The sequence below is a fragment of the Manis javanica genome, chromosome 11 (genome assembly GCF_040802235.1).
Source record: "Manis javanica isolate MJ-LG chromosome 11, MJ_LKY, whole genome shotgun sequence".
Classification (NCBI taxonomy): Eukaryota; Metazoa; Chordata; class Mammalia; order Pholidota; family Manidae; genus Manis; species Manis javanica.
The window spans coordinates 77,469,660-77,486,427 of NC_133166.1; the positions used below are offsets into that span (position 1 = coordinate 77,469,660).

Below are 16,768 nucleotides of genomic sequence, written 5' to 3' on the forward strand. Positions count from 1 at the left end.
TTACTTCAAAAAATGAAAAATCCAGGACAAAATAAGCCAGATGGGATGCAGGAGAACAGGCATAAACTGAGACTTTTCTGGGCAAACCAGGGCAGATGGAGGCCTAACTGAAGCCCTGCAGGACAGGAGTCACATCCCATTAGTGCTGGCAGCCCTGGGGCTGGTGGGAGGCCCACCTCCCTGCTAGGTTCTTAGACATGCTTGTCAGGTGAACTACCCCCACATAGCCTATTTGTTTGAATTACACTTCCCATATGTTGGTGCAAAGGAATGGGGATGGGGTGGTTTCCAGTTTTGTAACAAGACCCTCCAAAACCCCACCACATAGGGAGCCTCTTCATCGGCTGAGACTTGTCTGCGTGGAGATGGCCCCTTGTTGCTGTTTTGGAACATCCTTCCTACATGCCAAAGGCACTGAACTGGGCTCTGCAAACCACCTGTACCAGCCTGCTGAGACCAAACAGTGTGCTCTTGTACTCTTGAGAGCCTTATCCATCTAAGAAGAGCCTGGGGTCATGATGTAGATGCAGTTCATGACTCACCTGTCTTCAGGTGGCTAGAGTCTTAACTCAAATTGGGGGCAGGTTGGTGGTTCTGACTGTTCCTCTGTGGGAAATGTTGCTGTACACATTCTAAGAGGGGCCTGACTGTGTCCATGGTGTCAGTGTCTGTCCTGTGATCCATCGTTGAAGATTCTGAGCTGTGCACACCTGAGTGGGCCACAGCTCATCCTCTGGATCACCCTGGAGGGTGGGGGAGTCTCTGTGCCATTACACAGGTGAGGCTGTGAGCCCTACTCGGCACTTGTTCCAGCCCCAGGGAAGTGGCATCTATCTGCCTTGGTTTTACTCTGACCATGGCTACTATGAGGAAAAACAAAAAGGCATGCTTTAGAAGTTATGGAGTTAGGAAGCTGGAGGGTGAGTCTTTTGATGGAGAGGTACACGTAGATATTTATTTAAATATTTATGAACAGGCAAGTCTGTGCTGGATACTGGGTTAGGTTCTGGATGTTGGAAAGAAAGGAAATGGTCTTTGCCCATCTGAAGTGGTTCTCTAAGAAGGAGGCATAATTAGTGGTTGTTTGCACCATCCATCTAATCCATTGAGAACCTTTCATAGCACCTGGGAAAGCACTGCGATATACTGACACTTTAAAAAAAGATGTAGGGCTGGGTGGGAAAAGAAGTGGCACAGGAAGATGTGATTAATTCCTAACTTACCAGCCTCTTGTCACCAGCAGGCCTTTGGGAAATTGCCCAGTGAAGGATCTTGCAGCTCTAACAGTGACTAGACTCTGAACTGAAACCACACTTACCCCATGTAGGAAATGAATAGCTATTTTGTGATTGAATTCATCAACTTAAAAGACATAAATTTTGTGCCACAAGAGCCCTTTTATTTTTTCAAGCAAAATAAATGTCAATGGAAAACTTGAGTCTCTCTAATTAGGTTTCAAGAAATGCATCATTTCTTCATGCCACTTCCATTAAAATTTCATGTCTCTTAAGTTATTCAACATATGAACCATGACCTCTGTGTAACTTCTTTCCTCAGAAGTGTACCAGTAATGGAAACCATTCTTAAACTTAATTTCCTTTTAATTCTTTCCAATTGCTAAGCACTGGTCTTTGTGCCAGGAGTCAATCCAACTGGTACATTTTGGGAAGACTGTGGGATCATGTTTCTTAAAACACACATCGTACCCAGAAGGCATATTCTAAAAGAATTGCCCTCGTTGCTCTACCTAAAGTTGGTTGTACTTGTTTCAAAAGAAGTTTATCTCAGGGAGTCCACGGTACACAGGCCTGATCGTCTTTCAGGTGTTCCTTGGTTGGTGACTGATGGCGTCTGTAAGTCGTACGGACCATACTGGAGAGTATCTTTAGCATGGGCAATCTTTGGTCATTCTTATTGGCAAGCTTATGGCAGGAAAACTAATACTGGGAAGCTTTTGAACCACAGATGCAAAAAAATGATAGTTAAAATTTAAGACCAATGAAGTGTTACCAAAAAGCGAAATGACACTTTTGTGCATCAAAACACACTATCAAGAGATTGAAAAACCACCCACAGATGGGGAGAAACTATTTGCAAATCATATATCTAATATAGGATTAATATCCAGAATATATGAAGAACTCCTACAATTCAACAACAAAAATTCCATTCATTTCAACAATGGGCAAGGGACTCAAATAGACATTTCTGCAAGGAAGGTTTACAAATGGCCACTAGGCACGTGAAAAAATGTTCTCCATCACTGGTCATTGGATAAGGGCAAGTAAAACCACAGTAATATAACACATCCATTAGGAAAGCTGTTATTTCCAAAAAGACAACAAGTGTTGGCAAGGATGTGGAGAAACTGGAACCCTTGTGCATTGCTGGTGAGAATGTAAAATGGTACAGCCACCTTTGGAAAACAGTCTAGCAGTTCCTCAAAATGTTAAAAATAGAACATCCATGTTATGTGGCAACTCCACTCTCAGGTGTATACTCCAAAGAGTTGAAAGCAGCAGCTTGAACAGATACTTGTATACACATGTTCATAGCCACAGTCTTCACAGTAGCCAACAGGTGGAAACCAAGTGTCCATCAAGAGATAGATGGAAAATAAAATGTGGTGTATTGGAGTATTATTCAGTTGACCCATATACTTAAAATTGGTTAAAATAGTAAATCTTGTGTTATGTATATTTCATAACACAATAAAAAAAGAAAAAAAGGAAAGGCAGGTGATTTCCAAGGACACCACCCATGTCCCTGGGAGTTGCTGGTGCTATCAGGCTTCTCCTTTTTCTTTTCCTTTTTTTTTTTCTGAGTAATTAGTCATTTAGTGAATTGATTGCACATGGAAGAATTTTCATCGAGATCACAGAAAGGGCATTCCAGGCTAAGAACCTAGGAAGAGCATGATGCAAGAGAGGCATGTAAGTCCATACCAGCTCAAGGGGTTGAGAGTAGTGGTACGGCCAGAGTCCACCACACTGGGAGGCAGCTAAGGATATTCTTATTCTGCAGCCTCCTCCTCCCTGGGCTGTCCAGCTCCAGGTCCATAAGCCACCAAATAGTCAAGTTCACCCTTTATATGATAAGGAGGAGGCCTCGCAGACTGTCAGTCTCTGGAGTAACACATGGATGGGAACCATGGCCAGGCTGGTCTGCTGCCCATCGGGCCAGCACCTGAAGCGTCTTGTCTTGGTGAACAGTGGACTTTGTGGGCATGATGTTTCACCCTTCCTCCTGGAACCACTTTCAGTGTCCCCAGATGAGTCTTAGAAAGGCTGTTGGTCAGGAATAGGGGGTAGGGATGGAAGGAGAGGGCACAGATGGCTTGTCCAGATCTTGACAATCAGAATCCTGTTCTCAGCTCCATGCTAAAGAAAAGACATTGCAAGGGGAGAGATGTGAGTTTGAGACCCCAGGAAGGAATACCTTTAGTAACTGAATCTATTTTCCCAAGAAATAGGCTACCCCCTTCCCTCCTTCCCAATATTCTGTACCGCTGGCCTTGAGTAATGAAACAACTTTATGTTATCTTGTAGCTGGCATTTCAGGGTATTCTGCCACATGAGGGTTGCCTACTGATAGGCAGTCTGATCGAGCAGAGGGAGATTAGATTTCCCTGCCTTTTGTGTGCATAAGATCAGAACACAGTCAAGTGAATGCAAATGAAATGACTGGTCAGGGCTCATATTTGCATGTTCTGTTTATTTTATTTTGATGGAGGAAAGTTTGGAATTGCTAAGCTGCACTCCAGAGACTGGAAATAGTCATGACTGCAGTCCAGTGTCACCATCAAGCCCAGACCTTCTGTTTAATGCTACCTAGCCTTTCTGAGGAATCTGGTAAAGAGACACCTGGGCTTCCAGGGCTGGGAAATAAAAGTCCCATGATTCACCCAGTACCCACGTTGCTTGGTCATCTTAGGGTTTTGCTTAGAAAGTAGGTGAAAAAAGTGGATGAGACCCTTCCAGATGTTCCCCTGCCTTTTTTTTTTTTTTTTTTGGTAAACACATTTCTTTTGAAAGAGCTCTAAATATACTTGCAGATTTTCAAAGCCCAGATTCTACTCAGTTCTAATGTCAACCACAAAAGGTGATCACAGACTGAGCTACAGAAAAATGCACTATGAAATGCCACATCAGACATAACTTCATGTGTGTTTCTTACATTAAACATGACAACTCATGGAAAAGCATAGGAATATTCTAAAAATGCAAGTTTACTGATGCAAGAGAGGCATGTAAGTCCATACCAGCTCAAGGGGTTGAGAGTAGTGGTATGGCCAGAGTCCACCACACTGGGAGGCAGCTAAGGATATTCTTATTCTGCAGCCTCCTCCTCCCTGGGCTGTCCAGCTCCAGGTCCATAAGCCACTAAATAGTCAAGTTCACCCTTTATATGATAAGGAGGAGGCCTTGCAGACTGTCAGTCTCTGGAGTAACACATGGATGGGAACCATGGCCAGGCTGGTCTGCTGGCTGGCCGGGCTGGGGAGTGGTGTAGCAGGAGGGCAGTGGGAAGGATTTGAGAGAAGGCATGGGATTTCATTCTGCCAAGAATTCCAGGTATAACCTTCATTTTCTTTCTTCTTGAGACTTCTTTAAAGATCCATGGAGAAGGTGAGCAAAAATCAGCAGAGAGGCTCAGGGTTACCATAACAACATGCCTCTTGGCTCCATCTCTGCCACCATCATTGCCTAAGTCCCTTTTGGGTTACTGCAGAGATCCCTGACATTGGAATTAACACAAGGTTCTCAACCTGAGGGTGATTTAAAGTTGAAGAATAGCAGTTTCTAAATAGCACAGCGAGTTCATCTTTACTCAAAAGATATGTAACGGTTATAATGCAACATAATTGAGGTGTTTCTTTACCCCTCCCCGAGTACAGCTGTCATGAACCTCTGCAGAGGCGCTATAAAAAGTGACATGGCTATAGAAATGTCTATTGCAAAGCACTGATAATTAACAGTGACTGGGCCAAATGCATTTTAAAAAGGAAGTGAAACTTCAGATAATGTGAAAAATGTCAGCGTATTATTTATATTCTAAATTGCAGTAACAATATAAACATTATTACTACTCCTAATCTGGTCCTGCCGGTGGATTAAATAACAGGCATGCATCTATTACATATCAGTCTGCATGTTCAGTGAGTGCAGAGGGCCTAATTATTGGATCATTAAGCACCTTTGGATAGCATCTTAAACTTCATTAGCATACATGATTTTTGGCAATCTGTTAATTCAGAGGAAACTTATAGACCTATTATTTTCTATTTGTCTGTAAGGCCTACTAATTTATCCTCTACATCACTGTTTTTACTTTTTGTTTTTGAAGTGATGGTGACATTCTTCACTCCTGGTTATACTAAACTGAGTAAAAATAATTATAGGATCTGTCCTTTGCTGTATTACAGTTAATAAGTCATTAACATTGTACTGTAAAAAAAGGTTAAAGTAAAAGATCAAAAAAAAAGCACAGCTCCTACCCTCAAGGTTCTCAGGATCCTGTTGGAGGAGCTACCTGGAATTAGCCAAACCATGAGCTTTGAGGGCAGAGTCCTCAGACTGCCAAGTCTGCGCAATGCTTCTGACACCAACTGCAGGTGGGCAGAGCTCCCAAAACCACCCTCTGGTTTGGTAATTCACTAGGACTCACAGACTCCCTGAAAGTGCTCATCACCCTGACTTACTACACAGAAAGGATAGAGATTAGAATCATCGAAGGAAGAGATGCATACAGCAGAGTCTGCAAGGGGTACAAACAGGAAGTTTCCATTGTGCTCTCCCATGAAGTCAGAAGGCATTATCCTCCCAGCATCAATATGTGACAATACACACAGAGTATTGCCAATCAGGAAGGCACCTGAGCTTTGCTGTGCAGAAGTTTACTGCGGCTTCATTACACAGGCGTGGTTGATTGATTGATTGATTTCCCACATGGTTGCACTTGGTTTCCAGGTTGACTGATCCTGCATGACCCAAATCCCCTGACTTAAATCAAAATCACATGTTTGATCTCTTTAGGCATGGCCAGCCTCCACTGTGAGACTGTTGGGTATGGCCCTAAAGTCTGGTGTGGCCAGCCTCTGCCCTAAACAAAGGCACTTCTGACATGGATTACCTCCCAGAAGCTGAGGGCAAAGGCTGGACCTCTCCTTGGGCAAAACTGTATTCTTTACTACACGAGAGTCAGGGCAACTCTGAGCAGAGAGGAAGTGTTAAATTATGTGGTAGGTAGAAACAGGCTTAGTGTGAGCTTGGATGACCAGCCAAATATTGAAGAGCAGTGAGTGGAAGGAACATGGAATATTCCCAAGCAAGAGAAGCTTTAAGGAGGACATGATAAATGTCTTATAAAATGTGAAGGGCCAGTGAGTGCAAAAGGATTATTCTTGTTTTGTGTGCCCTTGAAAGAAGTGAGTGCCCATAAGTTAAATGTATAAGGAAGATTTAGGTTCAATATAAGAAATAGCTTTCTAATACTTGAAGCTATTAAAAAATATTATGCAGGCTTCCATGGCAGACAGTAAGTTCTCAGTCATTAAAAATATTCTGGCAGAAAGCAGATCACCTGCTAAAATGGCAGCCCTTTTATTAGAAAATGTAATGACCCCTAAGAATCCTTTCAACTCTAATACACCATGGTTCTAAAAATATTTTTCAACCTTGACTCAGAATTGTATCCTGGAATCAGTGAACTTTCTACATTGTGATTCTTATTATATGAATTACTTTTCCAATGTCTTATGTCATACCTGAGTGCTATAGCCTTGGAATGAATGTACATTTTCCTGAGCAGAACTTAGATTTAGAACATCTAGAGTAATACAGATTCTACTAATTCTGTGTGGTCAGCAACCTAGACTGGAGTGGGAGACCTTCCTTGCCCTAGATAAGAAGGAATGAGTTGTCAAACAAGAGAATAATGTGAAAGGGTTTTCATGGAACCCATGTTTTATAACCACTTTAGTCATTGCAAGTATGTCTCATTAGATGAGATTGAAGCCAATTAGGATTTTAACTCAAATTTTGGTAGCTATAAATTCAAGTTACATCACATACTTCTCTTAAAATATTCTATTGAGACTACTATTTATAGCTCGTCTTTCTCATGAAGCAGGCTGAATTAATGTGATGTCAGATTATTTTAGATAAACAGAACACCGATATCCAGGATCAGATAGGTGTGGCTATGTTCCAATAAAACTTTATTCACAAAAATGGGCAGTGGGCCGGATTTGGCCTGTGGGCCCTAGTTTGTCAGCCCCTGACCTAGAGTACTATGTGCTTTTTCATGTTATTTTAAAATTATTAATTAAAATTGGTTCACTATCCCATTCTTTTTGTGTCTTCTTGCTATGAGTACTATGTGCTTTTTCATGTTATTTTAAAATTATTAATTAAAATTGGTTCACTATCCCATTCTTTTTGTGTCTTCTTGCTATGTCTAATAACAAGTGGACTTATTTTAAAAACAAGATTTTTTTCCCAAAACTAATTTTAAAAAGTGGGCATGGTTGAGTGGGAGGGAGGTGGAATAACTGTGTATAAAACATGTAGACAGAGTGGCACAGTCCTTCCCAAGATCCCCATCAGCAGTACTCTGTCACCAGTCTCCTCCTGCCCTCCGCTACCATCCTGCACAGCCAGGACCACCACCACAGCCCCGTGTCTCTAAATCCCTCGTCTAGCCACAGTGGCCACAGCTCCTCACCTGTGCCCTTCCCTGTCACCCAGGGTCAGGAAAGCACTAACCCTTCTCAGCCAGTGTTTTAATATAAAGTAATAGTGCATATGAGAAGGGAAACTTAGCATCAGGTTCTTCAACATGCATGCCCTGGCTTCTTCCACTTGCATATTGAAGACAAAGCCCCAGACTTGGCCAGGGCAGCATCTGTGCTAAGAACGTGTACCAGGAAAGGGACCTGACTTTGGTCTGGTCGGCACTACCAATGTTTACAGCCTGGCCTTCAACCTCCTCTTGACGCAGAGGTGCAAACTGAGTCTGTGCCCACCCTTGCCCTAGAAATTCTTTTGAATATTTATTTTCTTACCAGAGCCACAGAGTTAAAACTACAGTTGGTAGCCTTTTGTTTCCTGCCCTTCCTTCACGTTTCCTCCCTGAATTGACTTTGTTCCAAGTTAGAGGATCATCACAAAGGTGGGGAGAAATGAGAGCTTTACAGCCACCATTTTTCACTCCTCTACTGATATGTTTAGGGATGGGAGAGACCCCTGTGAAAGAGGCTTGTGAGCAATTCTGCTGGCTTTCCAAAAAGAGCTAAAATGCTGGTTGCCAGGCAACATACATGCCCTGGCTTCTTCCGATGGTATGGACTCAGAAAACAACTGTCCTATGATTGACCCATGGTGGGGAATCACATGGAAATGCACGGCCAACGGTTTGATATAACAACGTGATACCTGTTTATTCTTTGATATTTTTTCCTGAAGACTTACTCAGGGTCACACGGAAAGTGGGTGGGTGTGCCCTCGCCCTGGTGCAACTGATCAATGAAGCTTAGCATCAGGATCTTCAAAGTGAGTCCATCCTCGTTACGTGCAGATCCCCCTTTTGTGGGTTATGTCTTAAATCAGTGCTAGTGGTGCTTTCACCACTCTTCGCCGGCCTCGCTCTGGCACGAGTTACAGTGCTGCTGACGTTGAGTCCACTGATAATGAAGCAACGATATGGTACATCCAGAAAAAGGAGGAAATCCACGGATCTATACATCAGGGCTGGAAAGCACTAAGCTAACATCTGAAGTGATGATGAAGCTGTGGAAAAGTGACTGTGTTTGCGGTGGCCAAGAAAAACTAAAAAGCATAGTAAAGAGTATTATTAGGCCGAAAGCCAAAGAAATATACAGCCATGTCACCCAGGGTCAGGAAAACACTAACCCTTCTCAGCCAGTGTTTTAGTATAAAGTAATAGTGCATATGATTTATGATTTTTAAGAAAGTGATATTAAAGTGTCTTTAAACACACATGAAACAAGGTTGTATATAAACTGATTGATGAATTTTTGTGACCAGAGGCCCTCAGGACCCTAAGCCATGTATTTCCACTGGGATAATGGCCAAGTATTCACTAATTCAGTGTTTGCAGAGATGAAATACAGCATACCTACAGTGAGGAGTGAGAGCTGACTGTGATCACAACTTCACCCTAATGGAGTCTATCTTCCACTTGCATATTGAAGACAAAGCCCCACACTTGGCCAGGGGCAGCATCTGTGCTAAGAACGTGTACCAGGAAAAGGACCTGACTTTGGTCTGGTTGTCACTGCCAATGTTTACAGCCTGGCCTCGCTCCTGCTCCACACCTGCCTTACCTTTCTGTCTCGGGCCCTGCCAGCTGCAGTAACAAATTGCCATAGCCTGAGAGCTTAAACAATAGGCATTTATTTCTCCCAGCTCTGGAAGCTGGAAGTCCAAGATAAAGCACCAGCAGATTCAGTGTCTGGTGAGGCGTGGCCTCTGGGCCCACAGATAGCTGTCCTCTATCCCTGCCTCCCATGGAGGAATGGGCGGGGAGCTTTCTGGGGTCTCTTTTATATGGGCACTGATCCCATTCATAAGGGCTCCACCCTCAGGACCTCACCACCTCCCGAAGTCCCCCATCCCCTTTGGGTTAGGATTCAACATGTGAATTTGGGGAAGGTGTGAACATTCAGTCCCTGACAGCCTCCATCCACCACTTTGATGACTCCTTTTTGTGCTTGAAGGGAAACCCTGATGTATTTTTAAATTGACCTGGAACTGAGCCATAGTGAGCCAAGCATCCTGAACTAACACCTTAATTGGTCCCAGATGAAAAGGAAAAAAACTGCTCTTAGGCCACAGTCTTACATCCCTGAAGGCCTGATGCAGGCCATGTGTGACATGGTTTCCTCATGTCCGAGGTCTAATCTCTGCTGACAGCAGCCTGCATTTCATACCTTGTCTGGAGAGCTGGATAGCCCCTCTCCAGAGAGCTCTGTAGTGGGTGGCTGACTGACAGCCTGATGGGGACATGATGTGAGGACAAAGCCCTCTCACCTGGCACTATAAACACAACAGGAGCTATGAGCACAGGGCACAGGACAAAGAGGCTACCTCAGCCTTCAGGACTGGGGAAGGCCCTGGCGATGAAATGACATTTGGCAGCAGTTGAGAGGGCCAGAGTTGGTGATGATGTAAGCAGACACCTCTTAAGAGCAAGTCAGGAAGAATGTTGGGACAAGTACAGAAATGGAAAAACACAAGCCATTCCTGCAGGACAATTTTTAAAGAGCATAGAAACACCATCTGTAAACTCCTGGGCCTCATTATCACCACTACAGGTGCTGGCCCCACATAGAGCCTGCTAAGTCCCCAGAGGAGGCCTTTTTAGGAAGTTCTGCTTTCTGTTGATGTGTGAGTAAGGGCTTGGGCCTGTGTCTGTTTCCCACTTATGATCAGGAATGTGGATACCTTTCCCTTCATTACTGCTGTGGGCAAACACAAGACACAATGGCAATAAAGTGGTTGCAACTCCTTGGCAAAAAAAACCATGCCTGTATTATAAGCACGTAGATGTTCAACACAAGCTCATGGCTGGGGAGCTGCTTTTTCTTGCAAGGTTGGGCCATGAGTACAGACAGCATGCTAGTCACCAGTCACAAGCCATTTTCTCTCCATCCCTCCTCTCATCTATTCCCAGGTCTCATTATGCGCAATGTCATGGGCTCATGCGCACGCACAGAAATACCCCATCACAGCCAGGACAAAAGTGCCAAGGGAGGTGGTTAGCATGAATTCTGTCCTTGGGGTTAGAAGCACTTGTTCAGCTGCCAACTACAAATAGCCCTGTGCTAGAAAATGATGTTAATTAGTATCCATTAAAAAAAAATGCCCCTGCCCACAACAGAAAAGCCACATAGAGGCCCAAAGTCCTACCCTGACAGCCAGAGTAAAGCCCGCCCGCTAATGCAGCTTAATACACTTTGCTTGGCAGAGAGAGCAAGCTCACCATGCTGCTGCGGGAGTCCCTGGGGAATGTGAACTGTCGCACCACCATGATCGCGCACATCTCGGCGGCAGCTGGCAACTACGCAGAAACCCTGTCCACCATCCAGATTGCATCCAGAGTCTTGAGGATGAAGAAGAAGAAAACAAAGGTAAGGAGCCCCCAGGGGTGCGCTGGATGACGGGGCTTTCGGAGCCCTGCCTGGGCACAGGGTGGAGCGAGCCATGTAAGCATCTCTGACCCCCGAGCACCAAGGGCACCCATGAGCGTGGCTGCTGAAACATGGCGTGGCATCCACCTCATGCAGGCAAAGCTTTCGGGCAGGGAAGTCACCAGCCTCCCCCAAGCTGGCGATTCCCCCACTCACCCAGCCCAGGGCCCTAACAGGGGCACTTGGTCTGCTTTATAGGCCTAACAGGTAGCTACTTGGGATGAATAACTTTGGAGGGATGGGAAATAACAACTTCTCTCTCACCTGCCTTGAATCCAGATGGTTCAAGACTGTGTCCTTCCACTGCTTGACCTAAAGAGGACTGTTAGCTCCCTGCTCATGTGTCCTGCTCCCCATGCATCTCCAGGCTGCTGAGTTTGCCCCGCGGTTCAGTTTAATCCAGTAGCTCCTGGCTGATGCTAAGAGTCTACTAGAAACCATCTGGCTCATTTTCTCAGGCAGAGACAAAGCCAGGACAGTGATGAGAAGAGTATCTGAGAAATAATGAGGGTGGTGCCCATGTGGGGCCACCTGGTGCTGTGTGTGGCTTTTTGCCTCTCCTTTTTGTATTTTTTGTGTGTGTGTGTCAAAAACAGGTCTTTGCAACCAGTGTTTCCATCTGGTTCCCCAGACTGCTTGGGTGTGCCATGCCAGTGACCCCTCAGCCCTAGGAGGTCAGACAGGGGCTGGGCCAGCCACTCCTTTCATGGGCAGCCTGTTTCCCAAGTGTGGCAGGTAGTGGTGTCCCTCGCACATGAGGCAGGGATGTGGAGAGCTGGCACCCCCAGGCAGTGCCACCCTGGGCAGTGCAGGGGCTGGCATGCAGGGCTGTCTTGAGAGCCGCCCTTACTAACTGTTCCCCTCTTGCCCACAGTACACCTCGAGCTCCTCAGGGGGAGAGAGTTCCTGTGAGGAAGGCAGAATGCGCAGGCCCACCCAGCTGAGGCCCTTCCATGCAAAGGCTGCAGCAGACCCAGACTTCCCCATCCCGCACCTGCCCAGCGACCCCGACTACTCTTCCAGCAGCGAGCAGTCCTGCGACACAGTCATCTACATCGGGCCCAATGGCACGGCCCTCTCAGACAAGGAGCTCACTGACAATGAGGGCCCCCCCGACTTTGTCCCCATTGTGCCAGCCCTGCAGAAGGCCCAGGGTGACAGCCGGTCCACAGAGGCAGAAGAGGCTGCAGCCAGCAAATCAGAAAGGGACTGCCTGAAGTGCAATACGTTTGCCGAGCTGCAGGAGAGGCTGGAGTGCATCGATGGCAGCGAAGAGCCCAGTGAGTTTCCTTTTGAGGAGCTGCCTGTCCAGTTTGGGGTGGAGCAGGCAAGCAAGTGTCCCCCATTAAGCCAGGCAGCCGGGGCAAACCTGCTCTGTGAATCTGATAAGGAAGATCACGGGTCAGACAGTGCGTTGCCCGACAGGGAAGGCTCTGAGCCCCCCGCCTCTGGGATGCAGAGGAATCCTTCACCTGTGCCTGGCACGGTCCTCACCTACAGCTCCGGGCCCGCCTCACCCAGGAGCGTCCCTGGTGGCAGCAGCCAGCATGGCCCCTCCCAACTAGTGCAGAGCCCCAGCCTCCGGAGCAGCCGGGAAAGCCTGAACTCCTGTGGCTTTGTGGAAGGCAAGCCCAGGCCGATGGGCTCCCCCAGGCTGGGCATTGCCAGCCTGTCCAAGACCTCAGAGTATAAGCTGGCCAACTCTCCTTCCCAGAGATGCAAAGTCTACACCCAGAAGGGTGTCCTGCCGGCCCCTGCCCCCCTGCCTCCCCTGAGAAAGGACTCCGGCGTGGTGTCCAGTGAGTCCCTGCTGCAGCCTGAGGTCCGTACCCCCCCAGTTGGTATGAGCCCCCAGGTTTTGAAAAAATCCATGTCTGCTGGGAGTGAAAGATTCCCTGAAACCACTGCTGATGAGGAGCATCAGACGGCAACATCTCCAGACGCCAAGGAGATACTGAGCACCACCATGGTGACTGTGCAGCAGCCCCTGGAGCTGAATGGTGAGGATGAGCTGGTGTTCACGCTGGTGGAGGAGCTCACCATCAGCGGGGTCCTGGACAGTGGCCGCCCCACCAGCATCATCAGCTTCAACAGTGACTGCTCCGTGCAGGCTTTGGCCTCGGGCTCCCGGCCTGTCAGCATCATCGGCAGCATCAGTGAGGACCTGGAGTGCTACTCACACGGGGCCCCTGTCTCCGAGGTCAGCATCACACAGTTCCTGCCCCTGCCGCAGCTGAGCCGGGACGAGAAGGCCCGGGAGGCCAGGAGCAGGCCCTCCTCCATCAGCTCCTGGCTGAGTGAGGCAAGCAGTGCTGGTGAGCAGTCCTGCCACAGTTTGGTTGCCCAGACATGTTTTGGGCACCGGGAAGCAATGGCGGACCCTCCAGCTTCGGAGTTTGTCAGCAGCATCCAGAAGACCGCTGTGGTGTGCCAAGAGAAGCCCATGGCAGGCCCTGACAATTTGTTCATCTTGTCTGAAATGGGGGAAGACTCTTTCAACTCAGCAACTCCCATCAAAAGCTGCAAGATATCCACACTGGGCAAGGCCATGGTCACCATCTCCAATACAGCAAGTCTGAGCAGCTGTGAGGGGTGTATCCCCATGAAAACCAACATCACAGTTTACCCCTGCATTGCCATGGGCCCCCGGAACACCCAGGAGCCCGAGGTGTCTGTAGCTCAGTCCAGCTCAGCCCCCAAAACAGCCCAGTCCCAGGAAAGCAAGGAAGCCAGTGCCAAAAAAGACATAAAATTTGAGGACCCCTGGCTAAAACGAGAAGAGGAGGTGAAAAAAGAGAACGCTTATCCCAGTGAAGACGGGATCAGGTATGAGACTGCAACAGGCCCCTCAAAATCTGAGGCCCAAGTGGAGCAGGACAGAAAGGCCAGCCCTGGTGACCAGCTGGGCAGTGGCAGTGAGGAGGTGCCTGCCTTCCCCGGGACCGACCTCAGGAGGGTCGTGGATGGCTGCGAGATGGCCCTGCCCAGCCTGGCTGCCCAGAGCCCTGTGCACCCCAACAAAACCCTGAAGTCGAGCAGCCTTCCCAGGGCTTTTCAGAAAGCCAGCAGACAGGAGGAGCCGGACTGCCCTTTCTACCACTGTGCCGTGGAGACCAACGGGGCCGGCACCGTGGTGGGCCCCCAGCCCTGCAAGGCCACCCTGGAGAGGAAGGCAGTATCACCCAAGCACTGTGTCCTGGCTCGGCCCAAAGGGACCCCCCCTTTACCCCCTATCCGGAAGTCCAGCTTGGACCAGAAGAACCGGGCCAGCCCACAGCATGGTGCTTGCAGCCCCTTGAACCAGCCGGTGCCCTTCTTGGCCAGCCTATCTGATGAGCCGGGCAGCAAGGTGAAGGACGCCAGCAGCAGGCTCTTCAGCGCCAAACTGGAGCAGCTGGCCAGCAGGACCAACTCTCTTGGCAGGACCACGGTCAGCCACTACGAATGCCTCTCGCTGGAGAGGGCCGAGAGCCTGTCCTCCATGAGCTCGCGGCTGCACGCCGCCAAGGACAGCACCATGCCCCGCGCCGGCAGGAGTCCAGGCCGCAGCGCCGGGGCCTCGCCCACCGCCCCCGCGCCCTCCCAGGTGGCTGGGGCCTCGCCCAAGGCCGGCCAGTCCAAGATCTCAGCCGTGAGCAAGCTGCTCCTGGCCAGCCCCAAGGCGCGCAGCCTGTCCGCCTCCGCCACCAAGACCCTCAGCTTCTCCACCAAGTCGCTGCCGCAGTCCGTGGGCCAGAGCCCCGGCGCGACGCCCGGCGGGAAGCACATGACCTGGTCCACACAGTCGCTGAGCCGGAGCCGCGGCTCGGGCCCGGCCTGCAAGCTGCCGCTGCGGGCAGTGAACGGGCGCATCTCCGAGCTGCTGCAGGGCGGCGCGGGCGCGCGGGGGCCGCCGCGGGCTGGCCCCGAGGCCGAGGAGCGCGCCGGTGGTCCCGAGGACAGGCCGACCGCGCCGCTGCCCTCGCCCTACAGCAAGGTCACGCCGCCGCGGAGGCCGCACCGCTGCAGCAGCGGCCACGGCAGCGACAACAGCAGCGTGCTGAGCGGGGAGCTCCCGCCCGCCATGGGGAAGACGGCGCTCTTTTACCACAGCGGCGGCAGCAGCGGCTACGAGAGCATGATGCGCGACAGCGAGGCCACTGGCAGCGCGTCCTCCGCCCAGGACTCCATGAGCGAGAACAGCGGTTCAGTGAGCGGCCGGTGCCGCAGCCTCAAAACCCCCAAGAAGCGCTCCAACGCAGGTGGGTGTGGGCCCAGGGCAGGCGTGGTGGGGCCCCAGCGCCCAGGACTGCAGCCAGGGGCGTCCAGCCCTCTCTTCCCCAGCCTGTCCCCCTGCAGGCCTCAGCAGGGGCTGTGGCCACGGAGGGCTTCACTGTAAAAAGCTGACCTTCTTGATATTGGGGCATCCTGTGACGCCCAGGGTCCTTTTCGTGTGGCAAAGGCAGAGGGTGCCTGGTCACCAGGAGCACTGACTCCCCACTCCATGGCCTGCTCCTCCATTACCTCCCCTCACACACACACACACACACGCTCCAGGGTGCCTTTTGGATGCATGTTTTTGGAGGAAATCTTGGCCATCTCCAGGAATCTCCTATAAAGGCAGATAAATACTCCAGAGGAGCTGATGTATATAGCCCCTGACTTGCTAACTGGAGTTTGGGGTGACATGTGACAATAGGATATGGTGGGCAAGGAGCATAGGACTCCGGTCTGAGCTGGTGGCCCTGGGTTAGGTGATGGAAGGTCAGGAGAAGGTCAGGAAGGAGAGAGAGGGACAGAGAGCCCAAAGACAAAAGGAACTGAAGACATACTAAGCTACTTGAGAATTTTACCCAATCCATCTCTGCTCCTAAATGACTTCCACAGAAATTGCCCTACTCATTCCTTAGCTGAAGACTCGGTTTTAATAAGGCATTCTGAGTCAGAGCCCCACACGCAATTCCATGCCTTGGTTGAGGTGAGGGTGGCATGGGATCCTGCCTTCCTAGCCTGCCCTTTGCCATGCTGTGGCCCTTTTGTGGAACCCTAGGCTGCCCTAGAGGTTTCAGAAACTACTGCCCTACCGTACTGGTGCCACTAGCATATTTGAATTAGGTGGGTGACACCCAGAAGTGGGGTCTCCCCTTTCCTGCAGATGCTCCAGCAATTGCCCCACAGGCTTGAAAAAGTAACCATGGGGTTGCTCTTTCCTGTTCTCCCACCCCAGGCAAGCAGCAGCTCTGGTATGTTCCAACCCCTATGTAAGGGCTGGGTCAGTGCACATCATAAACCATTTGCCATTTCAAATCAAAGAAATGAACCCAAAGGACTGTGGGTTCATGGTATAATTCTGGGTGCTCTGGTGTAGCTACCGCACCTGCCCACCCTGCCCACATCGTGAAACCTTAGAGTATGTCACACTGTGTGTGTGCTCTGGAGACCTCGTGTCTGTCTGAACCTGGATGTCCTTATTTCCCAGGAGGTGTGAGCCTCAGGCATGGACCCACGGTGGCAGGGCTCCTCCCCAGGCCCTTGGCCCTCAGGGCCTCATCACAAACTTGGGTGCAGAACTCATAT

At 49.4% G+C, this 16,768-nt stretch overlaps 1 protein-coding gene across 3 annotated transcripts in view; it reads left to right on the forward strand.

Moving 5' to 3' along the window:
• The window catches only part of KIF26B (kinesin family member 26B), a 425,993-nt gene that overhangs the window by 400,550 nt on the left and 8,675 nt on the right, over positions 1–16,768 (forward strand). For all 3 annotated transcript variants that reach the window (XM_037013695.2, XM_037013694.2, XM_037013696.2), the window contains 2 exons: positions 10,990–11,152; positions 12,087–15,453. In XM_037013695.2, coding sequence (XP_036869590.2) covers positions 10,990–11,152; positions 12,087–15,453 — 3,530 coding nt within the window. The remainder of the gene's footprint in view (positions 1–10,989; positions 11,153–12,086; positions 15,454–16,768) is intronic.